Genomic DNA, 22,579 nt, shown 5'->3' with positions numbered 1-22,579 from the left:
TCTTTTTTGTCGTTGTTGTTTTTTTGTTTTTTTTTAAATTGAGAATGTTTGCTATGTCTGAAATATTTGCCCCTCTGGAATGGTCCATTTATATTGACTTGGAGGGGAGGGAGCATTTTAAGATTTGCTTTGTGCTTCCAAAAAAGCATATTATTTATTCTGCACTTCATCTACCACATGGTTCATCAGCACTGGTTGATGAGAGATAAGAGCAATGTTTTGTTTGTACCATCTCCACTTTTATTAATGTGACTTATATTGTTGTAATAATGAACTTATGGTTGCCACAAAGCTCATAACAGAAGCAAGGCAGTGATTGCTATGATAATACTTTTTTGTTTTTAATTTCCTGTGATACACAGCAAGTCCAATTAAATTAACTAGTGGATCCAATTAGAAATACTTCTTTACTGCTCATATGAAAATGTGTATGGCATCTGTAAACAGGAAGGGTGTTAGCCTCTGAATCCCATTTCACTCGTTTACGCTCATTTTCAAATATTTTCATTTCAAGGAGGTAGGTCTATTTTGTTGGCAACATAGGGAGCATCTTTCATCTCCCATTACAGAATTCTTGTTAGGGGGTTCTAGCTTCCTCCCTCCTAATGAAACCCCTTTTATAGATTTTTATTTTGTTGTTGTTTTAGTTTTTTGTTTTTTGTGCAGAGCTCTAACAGGGGAAACAGGACACCTGAAACCAGCATGGGGTGGAAAAGACACAAGACACTGGCTGCTGCACAATATTGTGCACTCTCTCTCCCAGTGCAAAAGACTGCAGAGATCTGGGCTCCTTTAAAGCCAGGCACCCAGCATCAGATCCAGTCAAGGCAACGGTCAGGAGGCATCAAAGCTGCAGAGGGAAATCAGTGCACTGTTAAGCATGGCAGGAATCCTTCTCTCTCTGTGTGTGTGTGTGTGTGTGTGTGTGTGTGTGTGTGTGTGTGTGTGTGTGTGTGTGTTCAGAAATGAACACTGGAACATAATTTATCAGATTTATGACCATTTATGACAGAGTCTTACCTGTCCCAAAGCTTGACACTTCTACAGGAGGTGGTGCAGCAGCCAGCAGATAGCAGAGCTGTGTATGAAAAAATAAGTCAACAGTGCAATACTGACAAATCAACAGTACACAGTAGTAGTAGTAGTAGTAGTAGTAATAATAATAGTAGAAATAGTAGCAGTAGTAGTAGTAGTGGCAATGGCAGTAGTAAAATTGTGCACAAAACAGCCAAAAGTCCAGAATATTGCACAAAATTAATGTTGTTTATTAACATAAAATTAACATATGGGGATATTTCAATTTGAATATATGTGAATATATTCACTAAGTAAATAAATGGCTTACTGATTAAGGGTATGTATGTAAGTCTTACATTCAGGGCCTGCTAGTATAAATGGGCTAGCAGGGCTAAGCCCACCCTCTCTTTGAAGGAAATGCATAAAAATGGCATTTATGTCATATTATTGGCCCATAACAAATCAGCTTAAAGTGGTTTATTTTTTACTTTTGTAGAACCAAGAAAAATTGTAACAAGTAAAACTTGACAGGGATGCCTCCACCACCAAGACGTCTAATCCTTCTTGTTAATAATTTGTATGCCAGAAATAAACTATGAAATATACTTCCAACAGGAAGAAAGCTATTGAAGGAAAGTATTTCAGACATTTGACCTTGCTGTGACCTTGACCCTGTTTGGCTTGTAGATATTTACATGAATTTCAGAGTTTCTTAGTATTTGGTATCCCCTTTTATGACAGTGTGCACTCGAGCTGGAATAGACTCCAGCTTATGATCGAAGTTATGATCCATTATGTGTCATGCTTTAATAGAAGAGATCAGGCATGAGGAAAATCTGAACTTTTTGAACTAAGCAGTTGCCTCTATGGTCAATATCACAAATTTGCTTACATTTAAATAGGGACATGTAAATAGTTCAGAATCTTGAATATTAAATATTCAACATATTGAACATATGGAACTTATTTAAAAAAAAAAAAAGTTTTCAATGTGGCCTCAGACTTTTGGAGCCCACTGTATATATACAGTGTATATATACTGTCTCACATTTTTCACACATTACACACACACACACACACACACACACAGGATCTTCACAGGCTCTTCAGGTGTGACCCAGAGTGTATGGTGATGAAAAGTACCTCTTGTTTACTTCAAGTGACACTTCTGCACATTGATGATCGATCTCTCTCTCTCTCTCTCTCTCTCTCTCTCAACCTACAATACATATTCAAAATATATTCTTCCGAATCATAATTTAGTATAGAGCCTAAGAGCCACATATGAGTAAAAACTAAATAAAAATATAGTTATTCTGTATAAGATTTATTAATGATTCATGATCATGTCAAGAACCTGCTTTCACAAAGAAACCACCTCTTTTTGAAAAAGGACAGCCACCCACACATCGTCGGCAACGTCACAATCCTTTTGCTCATCCAGACCTACAGTATTAGATTTATATAGAGTTCTGTACTTTTAGTATTGCAGTTAAAGCATGCACTCACAAATGGCAATGAGTTTGCATAAAACAACTTTTTATCTATGAAGTCTTATATTTTCTTTGTGAGTCTACAGAGCCATGGTGGAAATGGCCTTTCATATTCCCACTGGTCCTTTCATTGTATCTGTGTCTGATGTAAAGCCAAACTGGGAAACAATATGTGCAATATCTGTCTTTATTAGGGCTTATATAGCAGGGTTTCTCAACGCCAGTCCTGAAGTTACACTGCCCTGCAGCTTCAAGGTATCCTGACTCCCAACACACCTGATTCAGCTCTTCAACTACAAAGTATTATTAAGTCTTTCATAAATTAGGACAGATGTGCTGGGAGCAGAGTTGTCTTGAAACTGTGCAAGGCAGTAGGTCCCCAGAACATGATATGAGAAACCTTTTTCTGCAATTTCTAATTACACACAAAAACTATTCTGCATTGATTTCAGTCCCTAAAAAATGCATGAGTTAAAGCACAAACATTGAACAATCACAGTTTCTGTGAGCCCATGCTCATGATAGTCTATTTTTTATTGTTTTACATATTTTACATTGGTAATTTAAATCTACAATATGCAATATGAATAAATATTACAGAATATTCTGTTGTTCTATTTTGAAGAGGCCTCTTCAACACACAAAGCAGATTGCCATTCTTTACCAAAACGTAAAAAGTATGTGGAGGGAATGAGTTCTAGTTCAAACTGGCTAAATATTCTTTTGGGAAATGAATAGGGTTTCTATCTTTTATCCACTCAAAAGCCTACGAAAGCAAGTTCCGCACATAAGCGTAGCAAGGATATTCTGAGTGTGGCTGTGCAATGACATTTGTGATTGGCCATAATACCTACAGGCTGCAGCCAACGGGAGCACTTTTCTATCAGTGCGCATCCTCACAGGACCACCTCAGGTAAGGTAACGGAGACTGAATGGAGTTGAAAATCTTAATAGAAACAGTTACTTGATGCAACTGATGCAAGAGCAAAAATTTGGGTGCAGTGGTGACTTGACGGTTAAGGCTCTAGGTTACTGATCGGAAGGTTGAGGGTTCAAGCCCGAGCACTGCCAAGCTGCCACTGTTGGGCTCTTGAGCAAGGCCCTTAACCCTCTCTGCTTCAGGTGTGCTGTATGAAGCTGACCCTGCGCTCTGACCCCAACCTCCTAACATGCTGGGATATGCAAAGAAAAAAGAATTCCACTGTACTCTAATGTATATGTGACCAATAAAAGACTCGTTGTCATATGGATAAATCTGGCACGTACCTGAATTGATCCAAGTTTAAGCTTTTTTCAACAGCTTTACTCATCGTAATTTATTTTCACTATCATAGCTTCCTAAGTATTATATCCACAGTTATGTTAGCCTACATGTTTATTAATTCTCTCCAAGCCGATTCCTTTGAATGAACAGTGTTTGTTTTGTGCCACACATAATTCATGAATGTTGTTCATTGACGTTTCATGTGATTGTCTTGAAATTCAAGAAAACATATTGTTTGGAGGAGACATGAAATAAGTGTATTATATTATATAAGGGTTATATATTACAGAGGCATTTATATTTATATTATATTTATACTCTGGCCACTCATTTACACTGTTTTACCATTTACAACCCTCTGCATGTTCTATTAGTTTACTTTCTTTTGGATTGTACTGTGACTACTGGTGCTCTGACTACTGACATTGCATTGGTTTGAGATTTCAACATGCATGCTCAAACTTTGTATTAAGGCACCTTACCCTCTATCTGAGTCTGGTCTGTTACACAAGGGGTTAGTCTTTAATTCTATTAGAGAAGTTCTACTTGTAGAGTATCTCTGATGTGAGTGATACTTGAAGATACTTTAGAATAAGAAACAGAATGAGCTTCAGTTTAAAAAATGTAATCATACAAATAATTTTCTGTATATTAAAACTACAAAATGCAAAACATACAAAATAAAAAATATAAACTATAAAATTGACAAAGAAGGGTTTTTAAAAAAAAAACAACAATATTTTCAATGTCTCAGAAATATTGCCCATCCCTGCCTAAGAACATCACTTTAAAATGATAATCCAGCAGCAAAATGTGAGAGGTAACAGAGGTCGAGTTAAGCATGTGGGGATAAATAATGGTGTTTAGTCTTGTGCTTGCCTGCAGTAGGTGCTACATGTGTTGTTAGCTCTAATGAAACACCCCTGATCTCACACTGAGTGTGCCTTATTCCAAACTTATTCCGAAGTTTCTTATAAAACTTCACACACACCCACTTGCACACTGACATATGTAGCAGCATTATCTGTCAGAATTTGACCAGTAGAGCAATAGATTATTCATTAGCATGTAAGTCTGACATAGACCAAGCCTGTTTTGCCAGATGTAAACTGAACACTAGTAGTCTTTAATCAACTGTGTGTGTGTGTGTGTGTGTGTGTGTGTGTGTGTGTGTGTGTGTGTGTGTGTGTGTGTGTATTATAATGTTAGAGTCCAAATCTTACACTTTTTGTTCTTTATTCCTCCTTGCTGTCTACAGTCTCTATAATGAGAAGACTCTTTCTTTTTCTCCACTGTCTCTGCTACTATAACCTGTCCTGTTCTCTCCAGGTGCTCCAGACTCCTGTTCTCATCAGAGACAGTAGAGGGCTTCCCTGCTGACCTTCACAAGGGCATCCACTGGCTCACTCAATAAACAAACACATAAGCTCTTCTAGCTGTGTGGAACTCTATCTTGGGCCTTCCCACAGGGCGAGGTGACTGAAAAAGCATGAACATTCTTGTGGGAGGGCAAGTAACCAAGCATTAACACAACACATTGTTACTTATTCCCATGGTTTCCTGTGGGTCAGATATTTCTTCCTTCAAGAAAACCATGCTATCAGCTAGCACTCGCCCATTATTTCAGCAAATTTTATTTAGCAAGGCTTAGCAAACATCTGAATTTGGAACTGATAAATTGCCCCACTGGCTTCAGTTCTATTAAAAATTAGGAAGATATCATGCTAATGATATGCTAATGTTAGATAAATACTACAAGTGCCACTTTTATCTAGTAATTGAATCGGTAATGCATGCAGGCTTTCAAGTCAGAATAACGCATAAAAGCAAGGCAGAGAAAAGGAGAAAATGTATAGAATGCATACATGTAAAGCTGGCCCGCTTTGTAGCTTGTTGTGTTTAAATGGATTGATTTTCAATAAAAAAAAAGGGAGCAAAGAAAAGAAGAAAGGCAGATCCTCTTTCGCAATGACAATACAGTACATCTAGTACATCAAAGAGCAAACACACAAACAGACTGATAATCAGAAACATATCACACACATCATTATATAACACGGAAAGGTCTGCTCAGAAGAGATCACAGGGCTTTTTGGGGCAAAGAACTAAGAAAGGATGGACACATCTGTTGTCCCACACATGCTTCTGCATGCCTCCTGCTGACATTTAAAGCTTTTATGAGAAATAATGACATAAAACCATGCTACAGTATAGCACCAAACATGATACATTTTTTAAATCTTTCTAGTTTTGTTGTTTTTCTTGTTAACAAGCACCCCAGCAGCAACAGTCAAGGGTGCAACAACAGGTTAAATGTGTGCATGCATATTAATGAAATTAAATAGCTTCAACAAAATTACAGGGGGCATTTGGCTTCAAAGTAAAAATGCTAATGGGGGGAGGAGAAGCAGCTGTTGGCCTACTTTACAGGCCAACATTAGAAGAAATGCCTGACCGCTCTCTGTAGAGTACTTAGTACCCTGCCTATGGAGGGGAAAACAGAAAACCTTAATTCTTCCCAATAACTTGTCTGTACCACCATTCTCCCTGGCTCCTCCGGCGATCCCATGATGCCTCACTTAATGAGTTTCCTTCCACATATCTAGAAACATTCTCCAAGCAATAAAACTGAAAGAGTATCTATTTATTTCTCTTTAATAATATCTGCAATATTATTTTTCTTGCTTTTTGTTTGAGATACTCACAGAACACAAATAGGTCAGTGCAATTAAGGGATTTCAAATGCCAAAATAGGACGAGAGTAAACTGAGAGTATTTTCTATGAACTCCACAGTAATGATTTATATTTCATGGTTAAGTCTTTGTTCAGAGACTTAGACTTTCTCATAAAGAGCTTTAACTGTCAAAACAGAGTAGTTTGGTGATGTATTTTCACCTGAAATTGCCCAGTATCTATAATAGCAGAGAGGGATTTAGATGTTTTGCTGTGGAGGGAAAGTTATTACTCTCAGTTAGTCCTAAAAACAGGATCAAGATAGACACACATACACCGTTAGAAGGAGGACTGACCCAGCTTCCAGAACCTGCACCTGCAGTCTTTCTCTACTCCATCACATTTCTTTACTCCATCTGATCAAAACCAATGGTTTTTTTTTTCTGAAATCGTCGACCACATTTAAAAGATGGCATTTCATGACAAAAAGAAAGTAATTTAGAAAGCAAATAATGATTCTTTACCTCTCTCAGTGCAAGGCACACATTCCTAAAGCAAACACATGAGCGGCCCTGAACCACATAAGCAATGTGATTTACAATAAAAGTCATTTGCTGTTGCTGCTTGAATGACATGGCTACTCTAACTGAAGTGGATGACACTTTTCCGTAGATGTTGAGGGCTTTAGTGAAGAGAAAATTGGCTCTTGAGGACTCTAAGCTGATCTAACCTGCTGAGAAAAGCTGGGTTACAAATGTATTCATCAATATGGAATGGTACTACACTCTGCAGATAATTGTGAAGTGTGTGTGTGTGTGTGTGTGTGTGTGTGTGTGTGTGTGTGTGTGTGTGTGTGTGTGTGTGTGTAGTTATAATAGGTAGTAGTAGTGTGTGATGTGGTGTTAGGGAAGAGGTGCACACAATTTACAGAGGAAGATAATGAGAAACAGAGGACATAACAAGTTTATGTTCCACAACATGGGCTAACATGCTTACATGAGACACCAAAATCATGTGTTTCTGCTTTTTCAGCTAAAGCAGTGGTCAGACCAATCCTGAATAAAATTCACCCAGCATAAAAGCCAATTCACTGAACAAGAAACGGAAAAGTGACATGACAGATGCAATTATTTCTAGTAGTGGTTACTTTCTCTTTGCGTCGACTGTGTAGGTGGCACTGTGAATTCTCAAATCATGGTCTTAAGAGTCAACAGAAAACAAAAACACAACACTTGAATCTCTCTGGTAATTTAAGTAGCAGTCACACCAGACTTTTGCTTGCTATTTTTTTTTTTTATGAGATCACACTGAAAATCTGGGATTGTTTCTTTTTAATTATTATTTAAAATTGGAAATAAACAGAATGTTTTAGGATGTTGAAATAATTAAAACAAAGAAAGTAAATGTTCAGTGTCTTGAATATTTAATTTCTAGGTCCCTATTTAAATGTAAGCTAATTTGTGATATTGACCATGTTAACCGCTTTGTTCAAAAGGTCAGATTTTCCTCATGTCTAATCTTTTCGATTGAAGCATGTGTTCAGACGACCGATGGATTTGAACTAAAATGGATCATAAGGTTTTGCACAAACTTGTGGTGTCCATGCCAGCTCGAGTGCACACTTTCATTAAAGCAAAAAGATGACGTGCCAAATACTAAGAAACTTTGAAACTCTGATTTTACTTTTTACTCAAGCTGTTAGCAGTAATATAAATTGTAATTAAATTTGTTGTATTAAATTAGAAATGAATACAAAAAAGAAGCATTTTCACAAGTCGTTTCAGATTTTTGGACCCTACTGTAAATCTGGGAAAAACCAATAATGTTACCACTACATTTGCAAAATCACACTGAATGTGGGACAAAAACACATGGAATATGTGCTCTAGCCTGACCTGGACAGAAAGCCATGATTTACTTCAGTACCGGCTTCAGCTTTGTAAAATAACGTTCAAGTGTGTTCCAAATGTCCATTAATTTCAAGCCCTACAGATAAAACCTAGTAGAGTTAATACCTAGTAGAGTCTGTGCAGATTTTGGCAGACACCCTTATCCACAGCAACTTACAGTTATCTCATTTATATTATTTTGCAGTTGAGAGTTATGGTCCTTTGTTCAAAGGCCCAACAGTGGCAGTGCTGGGATTTGAACTCATGACCTTCTGATCAGTAATGGTAGTAAGAGTGCCAAACCCTAGCCACTAGACCACAGCTCTTTGTAACAGTTTCAGATAATACAGTTTTAGGTAATAACGTTCTCATGTTTCAGTACTCAAACACATTTGTATTACTCGAGAACATTTTAAAAGTAGCAACTTTTTACTTTCATATGAATGCAGCTAGATACTTCCATTTTTAAATAAGATTTTGACTCATCATACTTTCACTTGAGTATAATTTTTTGCTCAAGTATAATTTTTCTTTTTCCTCAAATCATTTGATAAAAGGTAACTGTATTTCACTATAGTTCCAGACTGTGATTTGTTTTGTGCAGTATTATATGGACACTCATCTGGTTGCTTAAATACAAACATTTCTGCAGACTGCAATTATCAGTTACAGTGCCCTCCATTAATATTGATACCCTTGGTAAATATGATCTTTTGTTCAAAAAATTCACAAAAATACTCTGCTCTCATGGATAACAAACAATTGCAAAGAAAACACAAGTTTATCCAAAACAATATCTTTGTTAAATATAGGTGTGCAACAATTATCGGGACTCTTTTAGTCAATACTTTGTGCTACCTACCTTTCCAAAATAACAGCTCTGAGTCTTCTCCTATAATGCGTGATGAGGTTGGAGAATACATGGCAAGGGATCTGAGACCATTCCTCCGTATAGAATCTCTTCAGATCCTTCAAATTTCAAAATCCATGCTGGCAGACTCTCCTCTTCAGTTCACCCCACAGTTTTTTTCATAGGTTTCATGTCAGGGGACTGGGATGGCCATGGCAGGACCTTGATTTTGTGGTCAGTAAACCATTTTTGTGTTGATTTTGATGTATGTTTTGGATCATTGTCCTGCTGGAAGATCCAACCACGGCCCATTTTAAGCTTTCTGGCAGAGGCAGTCAGGTTTTCATTTAATATCTGTTGATATTTGATATAATCCATGATGCCATGTATCCTAACAAAAGATCCAGGTCCTTGGGCAGAAAAACAGCTCCAGAACATTTAAGAGCCACCATCATATTTAACCGTGGACATGAGGTACTCTTCCATATGGCTACCTCTCTGTGTGCACCAAAACCACCTCTGGTGTTTATTGCCAAAAAGCTGTATTTTGGTTTCATCTGACTGTAGAACTTGATCCCATTTGAAGTTCCTGTAGTGTCTGGCAAACTGAAGAGCTTGAGTTTGTTTTTGGATGAGAGTAGATGCTTTTTTCTTCCAACTAATTGTGGTGATGTAGGTGACTTTGCATTGTAGTTTTGGAGACTTACTGGTCCCAGGATGGAACTGTACAGCTTTTCTTTTGGTCACCCAAACCATCCTCTTCACAGTGTGTTGAGACAATATAGACACACGTCCAATTCCAGGTTGATTCATAACATTTCCAGTTGACTGGAACTTCGTAATTATTGCCCTGATGTTGGAAATAGCTACTTTGTGAAGCTCAACAACCTTTTGCTGCACATGACAGCTATATTCCTTGGTCTTACCCATTGTTATGAATGACTATGGTAATTTGGCCTGTGTTACCTCATGTTTATACCCTTGTAAAACAGGAAGTCATGGTTGAACAATTTCCTGTTCTTAGTCACCCAGGTGTACTAAACAATGTAAAATATCAGTGGGAATATACTTCAAATATATTTTTCTCATATGAATTCATAGGGGTGCCAATAATTGTTACACACCTATACTTAACAAAGATTTTTTTTTTTTTGACAAACCTGCGCTGTGTTTGAAGTTGTTTGACATCCATGAGAGCAGAGAATTTTTGTGAATTTTTTAAACAAAAGACCAAAAGGTTAAACAATAAAGACATTTTTTCACAGCATTCTTTACTCCTATTTACCAAGGGTGCCAATATTAGTGGAGGGCACTGTACATGTATACAATACATGTGTTATCAGTAATGCTGTTAGGATGGACCTATTCCATCTACCTACTCAGATTTCTGTTGGTACCACTGCTTATAACTTACTAATATCTTACTTTTTCTATGTCCACACAGCCCTAACAAGCCTATAAAAAAACACGACGCATTGCAGATGCAGCCACACAGAATCGAGAAGAAACTCCAAGCACGAGGACAGTGAAGGATATAATATAGACTTTCACAGTCAGTCGATCTCACTGCTTTTTAGAGAGATGTTTGTGTTCCTATAACTACCTTAACTACACTGTAATTGCTGCGGATTTCTGATGCTTTGAATCATTTAAGAACATTAGGGGATCATTTGGGAGACTGCTGTATTTAAAATTCAGTCTGCACATGATGAAGTCAAAGTCATGCACACAGATGATGATATAGTATAAACTGTTTATGCCGAAAGAAATGCAGATAGCCTCCTGTGTACTTCATCCTGCCACAATGACAACTGCTCTATCTTGTGCTTGCTTCCTCTGTCCAACGCAGCTCTCATCTGCATACAAATGTCATTTATTTTAATTGCCTTGGCAATAACCTGGCTCTGCTCCTCATTTTCCTTCAGCCAAATGCCTTCTTCCTTAGCAGAGAGTGTGTTGGATGGAGGTGCTGACTCGTCCATCCAGCTGAGCTCTGCACTGTGCCTCAGGACCTCTGGGCCTCTGGGTAGAATTTACAAAGGTTCCTATACACCACACCTGAGTTTAATAAGAATGGTTGTTGTTTGTTGTGCATTATTGTGCATGGATGTGGTCTATTCATAAGATACGTTAATATAAGTTAATATAAGGACTCACAATGTGTTGTGGACATGTTAGGCAGGAACCATATGTAAGGAACACACACACACACACACACACAAGTGTGAGTCCCATACTGCGGTTTTGTAGAGAGTTGTGTGTGGGTGAGTTTGAGCTGAAACAGAGCAAATGAAAAATCTACAGCTTGCACATTTATTGCACATATACAGTGTGTGCATTATGCTTTTATGCACCAAAAGACATCTGCAAAATGCTTATTAAAATAATAATATCTCCAATGTACAACAGTATATATGTCAATAGACATAACCTTACTTTAATTAACATTAATATTAGCCTTAAACAGGTCAATCATTTTGCTTATCCTAAATCTTATGTCCAAGCTATCTTTTTCTGCAAATTGTTCTCCATTCACTGAAGACACCTTAGTTATACAGTTATAGCTATACATGTCTGTGGTCCATTTCTAGGGGCTGTGTGATGTCCAGTTCCGTTTCAGTGTGTACTTGTACAATACATGTATCACTCACTGCATATGGACTGAGCCCAAAAGCAGCAAACAGAGATGAGACATGAGTAGCCTTCTGTCTTTTCTGTCTATGTCCAGAAACCAAGGGCAAATCAAGAGCAAAAATACAGCACTTTTTGTGGCAAAAACAGCAAATATATCTGTGACTTCACTCTTTTATCAAAGAATAGCAACAATATCTTCACCTAAACCCAAAAATCTGCAATTGCACAAAAAGAGGGGTATGCATACCTAAAAGCACTACATTACCATTTCCAGCTGTTACTAGCTAATCTAATGTTAGTCTTAGCCTCAGACCCATGGCACCCGGAGCGTCAGACTTTTGCACACTTTTTTGGGCACAACCTTCAGAATGTTCAGAAGGCTGCAACCTGATTGGCTGTCCACACATCTGTATATGAACACCATCACAGTGAGTATTTTACAAGTAAGATACTGTCTGCAGTTGGTCTTGCTATTCCAAAAGGCCTCTTTCTGTGAAAGCAGGTGATCTTGGCTTTAGAGACTTAATAATAACTCTTTAGCCTTAACTATGTAGTTTTAGCAGTTCACAGACAAGCTAGCTAATGTACATGCAAGCTAATACGATTTTGATTTGATAGTAACAAAGAACAAATTTGTATGTCTTATCATGTCCAGAGAAGATACACTATATGGCTTAAAGTATGTGGACACCTGACCATCACACCCATATGTGGTTCGTCCCCAAACTATTGCCACCAAATTGAAAGCACACAATTGTGTAGAATGTCTCTGTATGCTGTATTATTAGAATTTCCCTTCACTGGAACCAAAGGGGCCAAACATGCTCCAGCATGACAATGCCCATGTGTAGAAAGTGAGGTCCATAAAGACATGGTCTGCTAAGGCTGGTGTCGATGAAAAGGCCCTGAGTAGCCTACACAGAGGCCTGACCTCAACCTCACTGAACACCTTTGGTATGAACTGAAACGTTGACTGCGTCCCAGGCCTCCTCGACCCAACTTCACTAATGCTCTTTTGGCTGAATGAGCAAAAACCCCCACAGCAATGTTCCAAAATCTAGTGGAAAGACTTCCCAGAAGATGGAAGGTTTTTATAAAAGCAATCGGGGGCTAAATCTGGAATGGTATATTCAAAAAGCACATATGGTTGTGATGGTTAGGTTTCCACAAACTTTGTGCCATATAGTGTATCATTAGGCATGACAGATTAGCCATATTAGCCACACACACACACACACACACACACACACACACACACACACACCCTCTAATAACACAACCACAATCAGAGGTCTACGCTCACAATCCCACCTAAGAGTTATGGAGAATATCACAACAAGAGATTAAAGTCATCAATCTCTACAACATCCCTTCAAGGGAGGAAACAGAATGGCATTGGATATAGCTACAATTCCACACATATAGAATAGTAATGCATACAGTACACATGCCACAGCAGAAAACACTAATGTATGACTGATAACTCATCAGTGTGCTAGCCAGCATATGTATAGCTGGTTTAAATTGACAAGTGCATGGCCCAGTGTGAAAACACAGTATTCCCTATTTAATACTCCCATGCAGACTGCATCACACTAGACTTGCACTGGACAATCCCCATGTTCTCAGTATATTTGTCAGACATGATGGCTTTCTTTGCACAAGCTGCTTCGCTCATTTCATCTGTCTACCCATGCATATAGTTTCAGTATGTGTTTCTTTCTTTTAAGTAATTACTTGACTTTCTCGGTTCTGTCTTAGTGGCTTTCTGAGGTGAGTGAGGCAATGTACAGTACATCCGAGGTGTCTCACTGCTAGTGATTTTGAGTGGGTGAATACATTTGTGCAGCAGTAAAAGAGCTGAGTATGCTGGAAGTTTGGCCTTTTTTTTCACATGGATGCAATACCATCTCCCACACACAGGTAATGTAAGCTCTACCTCATAAACTGCCTTGTGTATAGAAAAAGATTTTTAATGACTTTTATGACAAATAATAGTGTACATGTATAATGCCTGTTCATGTAGAATAAGTGGCCTTAATAGATGAAAAAATTAAAGAATGTGTTAAAAAAAAAAATTAAGTGAGCAGACTTTGTTTCAGCCACATGACCCATTTTTGTACTTTTATGCCAACATGGTATATGATTTAATGTAGCCCCTAGTGTAAGAGGATGTAAGAACAGATTAAGTAAGAGACCAGCAGCTGGTTTGACCATGGCCCTTCTTGCTGTGTTGCTGCACTGCTGATTACAATCCACACCCACACCCAGCAGGTACTCAGGGGTTCTGGGTAAAGATCTGACCAACAACTCATCTCTCCCTCGCTCATCCATCAGCCCTACCTGTGATCCTCTCAATATGAACTCTTAATATCAACCATAAAAGCTCCATGGCCGCATTCTGGCTGTATGTAAAACACAGGCCTTCCACTGACACACTGGGATATCTTTCATGGAAAGTGCAAGATGTATTCTATAAGCAGCAATCAAAACAGATGAAGTGGATTATTTAAATAGACCATTAGGAGGCAAGGAAAAGACTAAGAGTTACCAATATAAGCAGTTAAACAAGTAACATACATAAGCACAAAAAAGGCTTCTGTCAATAGTAGACAGTGACTACACTACACTACATAATTATGTGACATTCATAGATTGGATGTATTCATGCAAATAATTTAGCATTTCTCTAATTTTATAATGGAAGGTTGCTTTTTGTCATTGTATGAAAATATACTGTCCATAATCACCTGGATATTATCAGTGTTATTATCAGTGTTTAATTAATAACACTGATATTAATTAAAACACTGTTACTAATTAATTTACTAAATCAAGTCTTAATATGTGAACAAACAAAAAGTGATCTGGCTTGGTCTCTTTAGCTAACCAGTACCATTACATTTACCTGACTGAAATGTGTTATTTAAATCTCTTATATGAAATGTAAAACAATCTCCTTCTACTCATGGTATTTCAATATCTACAGGTAAGAAGTCCTGTCACCTGTCACTTCTTCACTAAAGCCAAATGATTCACTTTTCATTTAACAAAGTAACATTAAAAACCACACTCATCTGCAATTAACTCAATATATACAGATTTGATATTATACCATACAGTGAAGAAACATACAGTTCTAACAGTGTGAATATTAATTGTGCAACACTTACACTTCATTAAAGCCTGATGATTGTTAATAGCATCTTTCAATGATATTTATTGTTCATAGAGGAAAGTGACATGCAGAACTACATTCATATTGTAGGGCTGTCAAATCCCTTAATTACATTTACATTTAAATTACTTAAAATATTTATTATTCAAATGGAATATTAATTAGCCTATAATTTCACACTGCTACAAACCGAACAAACATTCAAAGTAGTTCTACACTTTGCATTTACATGGACTAAAGGTAAAAATCACAGAGGCAACATGATAATTGTTTTAATATATATATATATTATTTTTTTTTTGATATATTTTAATGCAGTTTTTTTTTTTACCTACAGCAACATTTTTACCTACAGTAACATTTGTATTTATGATATTTGACCAAAACGCTAAAAAAAAATTGCCACCAATCTTTTATGCAGGAATATATTTATATTTTCTATATATTTTCAAAATCTAGGGATTTTGCCTAATTGTACTGTTTATTGAAAGGGCCCTCCCTTTCAATAAACAGTACAATTAGGCAAAATCCCTACATCCTCTGTATACATGGCATTATATAATGGTGTTCTAGAGCCTACATAGTGTACTATATTCCCAAAAATATAGTGTTTGAGATTCAGCTACAAAAAATTATTTATTCCAATTAGTGCTTGCTGGAAATAGTTAGATACTTACATGAAATATCACAGTTAGGACCCATTTGTTTGTTTTCAAATTTGTATTCAAATAGGACAAGTTTTGTTTTTTAGTTTTAAATTTAATTATAAAATAGTGAAAAACTTAAAATATAAATCATTCCATTAATGGCATACATATGTTCAGACCCACTGGCAATGGTTGTTATTATAAATTTTAAATTAAAATTGTTAGTCATTTCACAATATAGTATTATAACATATCTGAAAATAAATGTTTCTTTATATGCCACTCTGATATGTACTTCTTTTGTTTTCTTAATTTTCTTGTGATTTCTACATAACAAAAGTTGTGTTTTCATGCTCTTGATGTAACAAAAAGCTGTTTTCTCATGACAATTTTATCATGAGAAAATCTCACGCCTTGTGAATGGGACTGGTGTTGCATGCATGTTGGCGTCTTCGCCATCACCATCATAAATTTAATAATTGCCCATTGCAGAGATGGACTTTATCTTGTTGTAGACCTGACAGCCTCCTTCTCAAGTGTCGGACACTAATGTGGAAGTTATCAGTCACTAACAGACAATAGAGCTATTTCAGCTTCAGTGAGGCCTGATCAAAGTAAAAACAAATTTGTTCATCCATGATGCTGCTGGATTGCACTAAGATTTTGCTGCCTCCAAAACAATAAAAATTACATGTTAGTATATCGTGATCACAAGAAAATTAAGTCAAGATCACGAGAAAACAACTATTTCTTATCTGGAGGTCAAAAGAAAGAAATACAATAATAACGCATGGCCTCTTAGGGCTTCCGCAGATAGCAGCATATTTACTGTCCATATAATAATCAGTGGCTTTAGTGAATACAACCTTGCACAAGTAAGGTGATGGGACTCAAGGCATCTTGAAGGCATGAGGGTGTTAGACAGACTGCCTTTATATAGTGTTATGTTATAAAAGTTATACCTATAGTGTTCAAGATAACTTGTTTCTTATGATGAGGCAAGTAAGGCCTTGAATCAAATGCTTACTCCTGAGCTAATGAATAATCAATGATCACTGAAGCATGCATCCATTTTTTATGTTTCTTTTATAAGGCTCTCCACACTGCATGCAGACATTTCGTATGTATTACACCCAACATACATGCTGCAAACCTGGAAGCAGGCAACAGTGAACATCACCATAAATGGTTTTGAATTTTAATTACAAAAGTAAGCATCTTAAAATTTAAATATGAAAATACATGCAAGATCAGTCAGCACCGTGGGTCACAAGAGCATGTTAGATTTATATTAAAACAAGAGAACAATTCTTCTGATAACTGATCCATAACTGCTATACAATGCACCCAGCAAGGACTTCACCATCTGTATTAAAAGGATGGACAACAACGAAGACCAGTCTGATCTGATGCGAAGTGAAAGGTAGAAATGTAATTAAATTTACATTTAAACCAGGCACTGACTGTTCAGGTCATTTGACTGATAGACAGTTTAGGATTTGTGAGAAGAAGACCCTAAGGAACACATACCAAGTCCTATATGAAGCCAGTTCTGGTATGTACAGTTATATTTAGCCGGAGTGTGGTCAAGGTCACAGTAGTGTCCTCTGTGAGCGAGAGAGATGCGGCTCAGTCTCTGGCTGTCCCTGGGGCTCAGAGAACGGTGTAAGGGAGATTGGTCGGAGAGATGATCTAGGCAGACCTAACACTGACTCTGACCAAGAGGTTACAGTGATTAAACACTAAAATGTTGACAAAATGATGTGTAAGCAAATACCTTTGCATGCGTGGCAAATATGATTTCAATTTTGAATTTGAAACGTGATTTCAAAATCACCTGCAAAACCAATATCAGTGGTGTATATTTTAATATGTAACTTAAATTCTAACACAATCACAAACACTAGGGCTGACATACCCAGAAAACTGCAACAGCACTGAAACTAGGGAAAGGCCTACAACTGGGGTCATGATAAATTCTGAATAAATAATAAGTAAGCCATGATTGCCTGTTTGGGCTTGGCTTCATTCTTCTGCTGCATAATGCATACTGTATGAACTAGCGCTGAAATAAAGATGTGCGATGTAATGTGCGATGGTTAGGTGTCCACAAACCTTTGGCCAATAGTGTATATTGAATATTATACAACAGTTAGTTCCGGTCCACTAAGTTGATTGGTTGAGCGGCATTCCAAGAGTGCCTATATTTCCTATAACTGCACTGGAACGTTTTACTGTGTATCACCACCTCTTCTGTGTTCCATGTAAAATTCCACTTCCTAGTTTAAAATGGTTGCTACAGTAGTATTAGTAACATCAACATCATCAGCGGACATGACCAACTATACCATTCAGGAACATCATTTTTAGCTTAAAATCATTTTTGTTAGTTAAAGATGAAAAGAAAAAGGGACACCAGTTTTACTGAAAGCACCTTTAAAGGAAATGTACAAATCAATGTGAGCTAGCTAGTGAGCTAGCCAACATGCTATAAAGTGAGCATGGCACCTTAAGGATCTGTTTCTGCTTGTGGAGCAAAAATAAACAGAACATTCGGTCACACTGTGTCCTAAGTGTCACTTACTCAATATTAATTTCTTGTTTATAGAACTTTTATATTAATGAAATGTCGCACTTGCGATTGTACAGTTGTACTGAATATCAGCACAGCTGCAATTACCTACAGCACTCACCCTGCAGTGAATCACAGCAGTGCTGATATTTAGTATAACCATGCTCTTGCTCGTGTGATATTGCAGCGAAATGTTGGTGGTGCAAAACAAAAGCCCAGCTGAAAACCTTACATGCTCAATACAGCAGCAAAAGAAGAAATCTCTCCAACACCTTTTATTTTAATAATCCTTCTTGACTAGCTATGGACACATGGTAATTTGCTCCTCACTCTTGTTTGAAACTCCATTAGACCAAAAAAAAGATACACAATTGTTATTGTAGATTACTATGCTATCTCTGGTGGAGCCAGCTCAGAAACTGTTTATACGTGATTGACTTGCCTCACTGGGGAGCGTCTTCTGAAAATGTACTTCTGAGAAAGCTTAAGATTAAAGAAGTGAGAGATTGTTGGGTGAGAACTTAAGAAAGTCAGTGTCATTGGGGAACAGCTTAATAGGAGGTGCAAATTTATTAACATTTAGAAGAGGAAGGCTGAAAATCCAGATGTGACAGAAAGAAAACTAGCGCAAATACATTTTAAATGGGAACGTTTTTCTTCAGCACATGGTTTGCATAAACTTCTTGGCTAAGGTAGCAACACATCTGCACATGCTCAGATCAGACATTTTCCTATCAACCCTGAGTTTCAGTTATGGCAGGAAAGCTTTTTAAAACTGTTTTCTAATGTTTTCCTTGTAGTATGGACAAGGCAGTATAAAGCCTCTCAACTTCTATATTCAATATGTCACGTTTTTACATTTATGTTCAGATCCCACTGGACACAGTCAAAACCAACTTCCATCATAGTGAGAACCCTCTCATTAGACATTAGACATATCTGTCACTGCAGAGCATCTGGGAATGCCTTCCAGCTAAATACAATCAGGTGTTAATTAACTGCTGTTATTTGTCTCTGAAATGCAACGTAAGGTAAACAGCACTGCTTCAGGAAGTGTCCCATGGCCTTGGCTAGCTCCACAAATCAGCACTTTCCCTGCTCAGAAAATCATTAGCAGCCTCCTGCTGGAGAGAATGTCTGCCACACACCAACAGAAGCAGCTGATATTTTTCTTTGCACACATTCATTATCCCATTTGCAAAGAGACAAAGGCAAATCAAGATACAGGCAGAGGCTTTAGATCATTCAATGGCACCAGACAGGAAGCTGCATTATACCTTAATGTGATTTTGTCAGCAATGTGTAGTCACATTACCATGCATATGGTATAAAGTGGTATGAATTACATTTCAGTCATGTAGAACTACTGACTGTTCTGATGATGTTTCAAATGATATATTGCACTTTTTGCATTCCACTGGTATCAAGTTTTATCGACATTATTCAACCCTATGTCTGCTTATGTACAAGAGCATGAGGAAACATTTGTTCTCTATTCACTTATAACTTTTTTTCTGAAACAACCAGCTTCTGGAGTTCAAAAACATGGGTAAATATAGCATAGGACACCTAATATAGCCTGCAACAATGGTTGCCTGCAGCAATGATGAGTGAAAACAGGGGCATAGGAGCGATTTTAAACCTGGGGCGATGCTGAAATGCTAGGGGGGTTCAGGGGCATGCTCCCCCGAAAAGATTTTATTTTAAAATAAAGCCCTTAAATGCTCATTTCTAATGACTTTTCATTGGTTAAATATTTGTAAAACACACAGACAGACGCAAAGGGTGACCAATAGCATTGATTTATGAAATAAAATTTAAATGACGAAATATGGAGATATGAGTTCTGATGTATGTCACTGAATGAAGCTCAATTGATTCATTTATATTACTTCAAACAGAGAATTGTTCATTTAAAGCCCAGCTACTATAATCATTAAGAACAGCTGTTAGTTAATGTAGCTAGCCACAGTACATGTTGAGACGTGGGTGCCATCCTGTGAGGATTGCTGTTTCTGTTGGTGAGTTCAAGTTAAGAGTATGAGTTGGAGGCTATTTTGCTATAGAAAAAACATTCCATTTTCCAGGTTTCTCGCTGCATGACAGTGTGAACTACTATGGCAGTTTTTGATGCAGTAGCACTGCCTTACCATGGCAACATTTTTCATAATGAAAATGAAAATGAAAACACAGTCTCCAACTCATAGCTCCAACTCACCAACAGTGGAAGCGATCCTCACACGATGGCATCCCCGTCCCAAACATACAACAGGGTGTAAAATGAATTAGCTGTTTAACTGGTAGCTACCCATACAAATTACAAGCTCGTCCTCCTCAGTCTTTTCTACTCTTATGACCTGCTGTTCATCCTCCTCTGTCCTCTTCCTCTTAAAATATTGTAGGATGCTCATGACCTTGCTGTGTGAACATTTTGACTAAAGTTACCATTAAATCATTTATGGACATGTAGCAATGGCACATACACACAATTTTGGTGTGCTAGCTAGCTTGCAAACTTATGCATATTTGACAGTTTCATAGGCTAAATAATTATTTCGACAACAAAATTGTCAATCAAAAAAAGCAATGTCATGGGCTGAAAAAGCTATGATACCCTACCTCAAATACAAAGTGGTAAATCTTTCATCTATACATTAGTGTGCTCAGGAGCGTCTGAATGCTGTGTCGTAAACGCCCTCACCTCAGGATGCGAGTTTTTTTTTCCATGGATGGTCACGGAATGATGGATGGATGGTCATGTCCAAATGAATCCATTCCTCTTTCATTGCATAAGAGTAGCCACCTCTCTGAAAATCCATACCAGGTTTTGCTTGTTACCTTGCAGTGACAAACACTTTGCTCTTGTCAAGCTTGGCAAACGGTTCAGCGAGCCCTAGCTACTCAAGTTTGACTGGTGCTTATTATAGTGAAAGTTCTGTTTTTTTTTTTTTTATTGAATCATGTTTCTAAAAGTTGCAGAATGGATTCATCTGGAGACTGTCCAACTCAGAAATCCTCTGAGACAGGCATGCAATGTAAAATAAAATTTGAGATTAGTAAAAAGTGTGTGTGTGTTTGGGGGGGGGGGGTTGAAATGGGGGGGGTCCCCCCATCTATAATGGCTCCTACGGCCCATGAGTGAAGGTGAGTGGACCTTCTTATGTTTTACCTCTTTAGTGTGTCTGTTTTGGAGATCCACATATTAATGAATATAGGTTTGTGCAGCAAAGCTTAACTATGAAAATTTAATGTGAGATGTGTGTACCTCACATTCTGTTTGAAAATATTCATTATTAACTAGAGACATTCCCATAATGGGAGCTTGAGTCTCCTGAGGTACGTTTGTATGAAAATAAAGCAGGACTAGAGAAAGAAAAGAGGGTGGAGGGATGACCCTGTTTCTCATCACTGCAACTGCTGAATACTATTTCTGCTACAGTCTTCGATTTGCCACGCCACTCACCTGAAGACATATGGCAAAAACAGTGGTGTCCACTCCTGGTCCTGCTGGGTTGTATTGTCCTCAGGTTTTTGTTGTGCCTCTGTACTTTATGGTGTGTAATTGCTTACAGTTCCCTCTGTTGAGCTCCAGTGCATAAAAAGGCTTCCAAGAAATAATAGCACAGGTAGCAGCTAAAGCCTGTTCAAATCATGGCCCTGGAGAACCATAACTGGACACCACCGACCTTTACCAGCCCTGCTCTACCTCCTCAAGGCCCCAGTGTGAGCTGAGTGAGCAAAAACTAAATGCAAAAACTAAATGCAGACCATTGCATAATGTATAAGATGACTTAGCGCCTGGCTATAGGGCATTATATTTTGAAACTGATTCCCTCCATGGTGACCATGTAATGTACTGAAACGTGCCTCCATGTGTGGATGCTACAGCAGGCTCCAGTCAGACCCACCATTCATACCACTGTAGATGCTCCGGTGATGCGGGGACAGCTCCTCTGCTCCTGACCTCCTTTGTGCCACATCCCGCCCAGGGCTGCCAAACTTGCCATGATCTGGACTGCCACTATACTGGTGTCTTAGCATCTCAGGGCTCCCTGCAATCACACGACCCTTCTGCAGATGTTCAGGAGTGCCTGACAGTATCTGTTTAGGCTCTGGACTGCCACATAGACTCACAATGCTTGTCCTGTGCTTCTGAAAGAGGTCAGGGCTACCAGGAGGCTGAGAAGACACTGGCAAGTGCTTTAAAAACTGCTCTGGGCTGCCCCTTTTGCCAAGCTTTTCAGGGCTAAGACCTCGCATGCCCTTGTGGTCAGGACTAGAGAAGGAGCCACAGCGAGGCCGGCAAACTTGAGGAAAGGTATGGGCAGCATACTCCGGACTTGTGCTCCTTCTGCGGCTGA

At 38.0% G+C, this 22,579-nt stretch overlaps 1 protein-coding gene across 1 annotated transcript in view; it reads right to left on the bottom strand.

Annotated features, from left to right (window-relative positions):
- Positions 1-595: 595 nt before the first annotated feature.
- The window catches only part of ccdc85a (coiled-coil domain containing 85A), a 24,669-nt gene continuing 2,685 nt past the window's right edge, over positions 596-22,579 (bottom strand). Inside the window, exons 2-4 of the mRNA XM_053621418.1 lie at positions 22,127-22,579; positions 1,021-1,078; positions 596-850 (exon numbers count right to left, since the gene is read on the bottom strand). The exon at positions 22,127-22,579 is cut by the window's right edge and continues 526 nt beyond it. Coding sequence (XP_053477393.1) covers positions 835-850; positions 1,021-1,078; positions 22,127-22,579 — 527 coding nt within the window. The 3' untranslated portion in view covers positions 596-834. The remainder of the gene's footprint in view (positions 851-1,020; positions 1,079-22,126) is intronic.

Source organism: Ictalurus furcatus, chromosome 3 (assembly GCF_023375685.1).
Source record: "Ictalurus furcatus strain D&B chromosome 3, Billie_1.0, whole genome shotgun sequence".
Taxonomy (NCBI): Eukaryota; Metazoa; Chordata; class Actinopteri; order Siluriformes; family Ictaluridae; genus Ictalurus; species Ictalurus furcatus.
The sequence above is the reverse complement of the archived record's forward strand: the minus strand, read 5'-3'. Positions and strand labels throughout refer to the sequence as shown.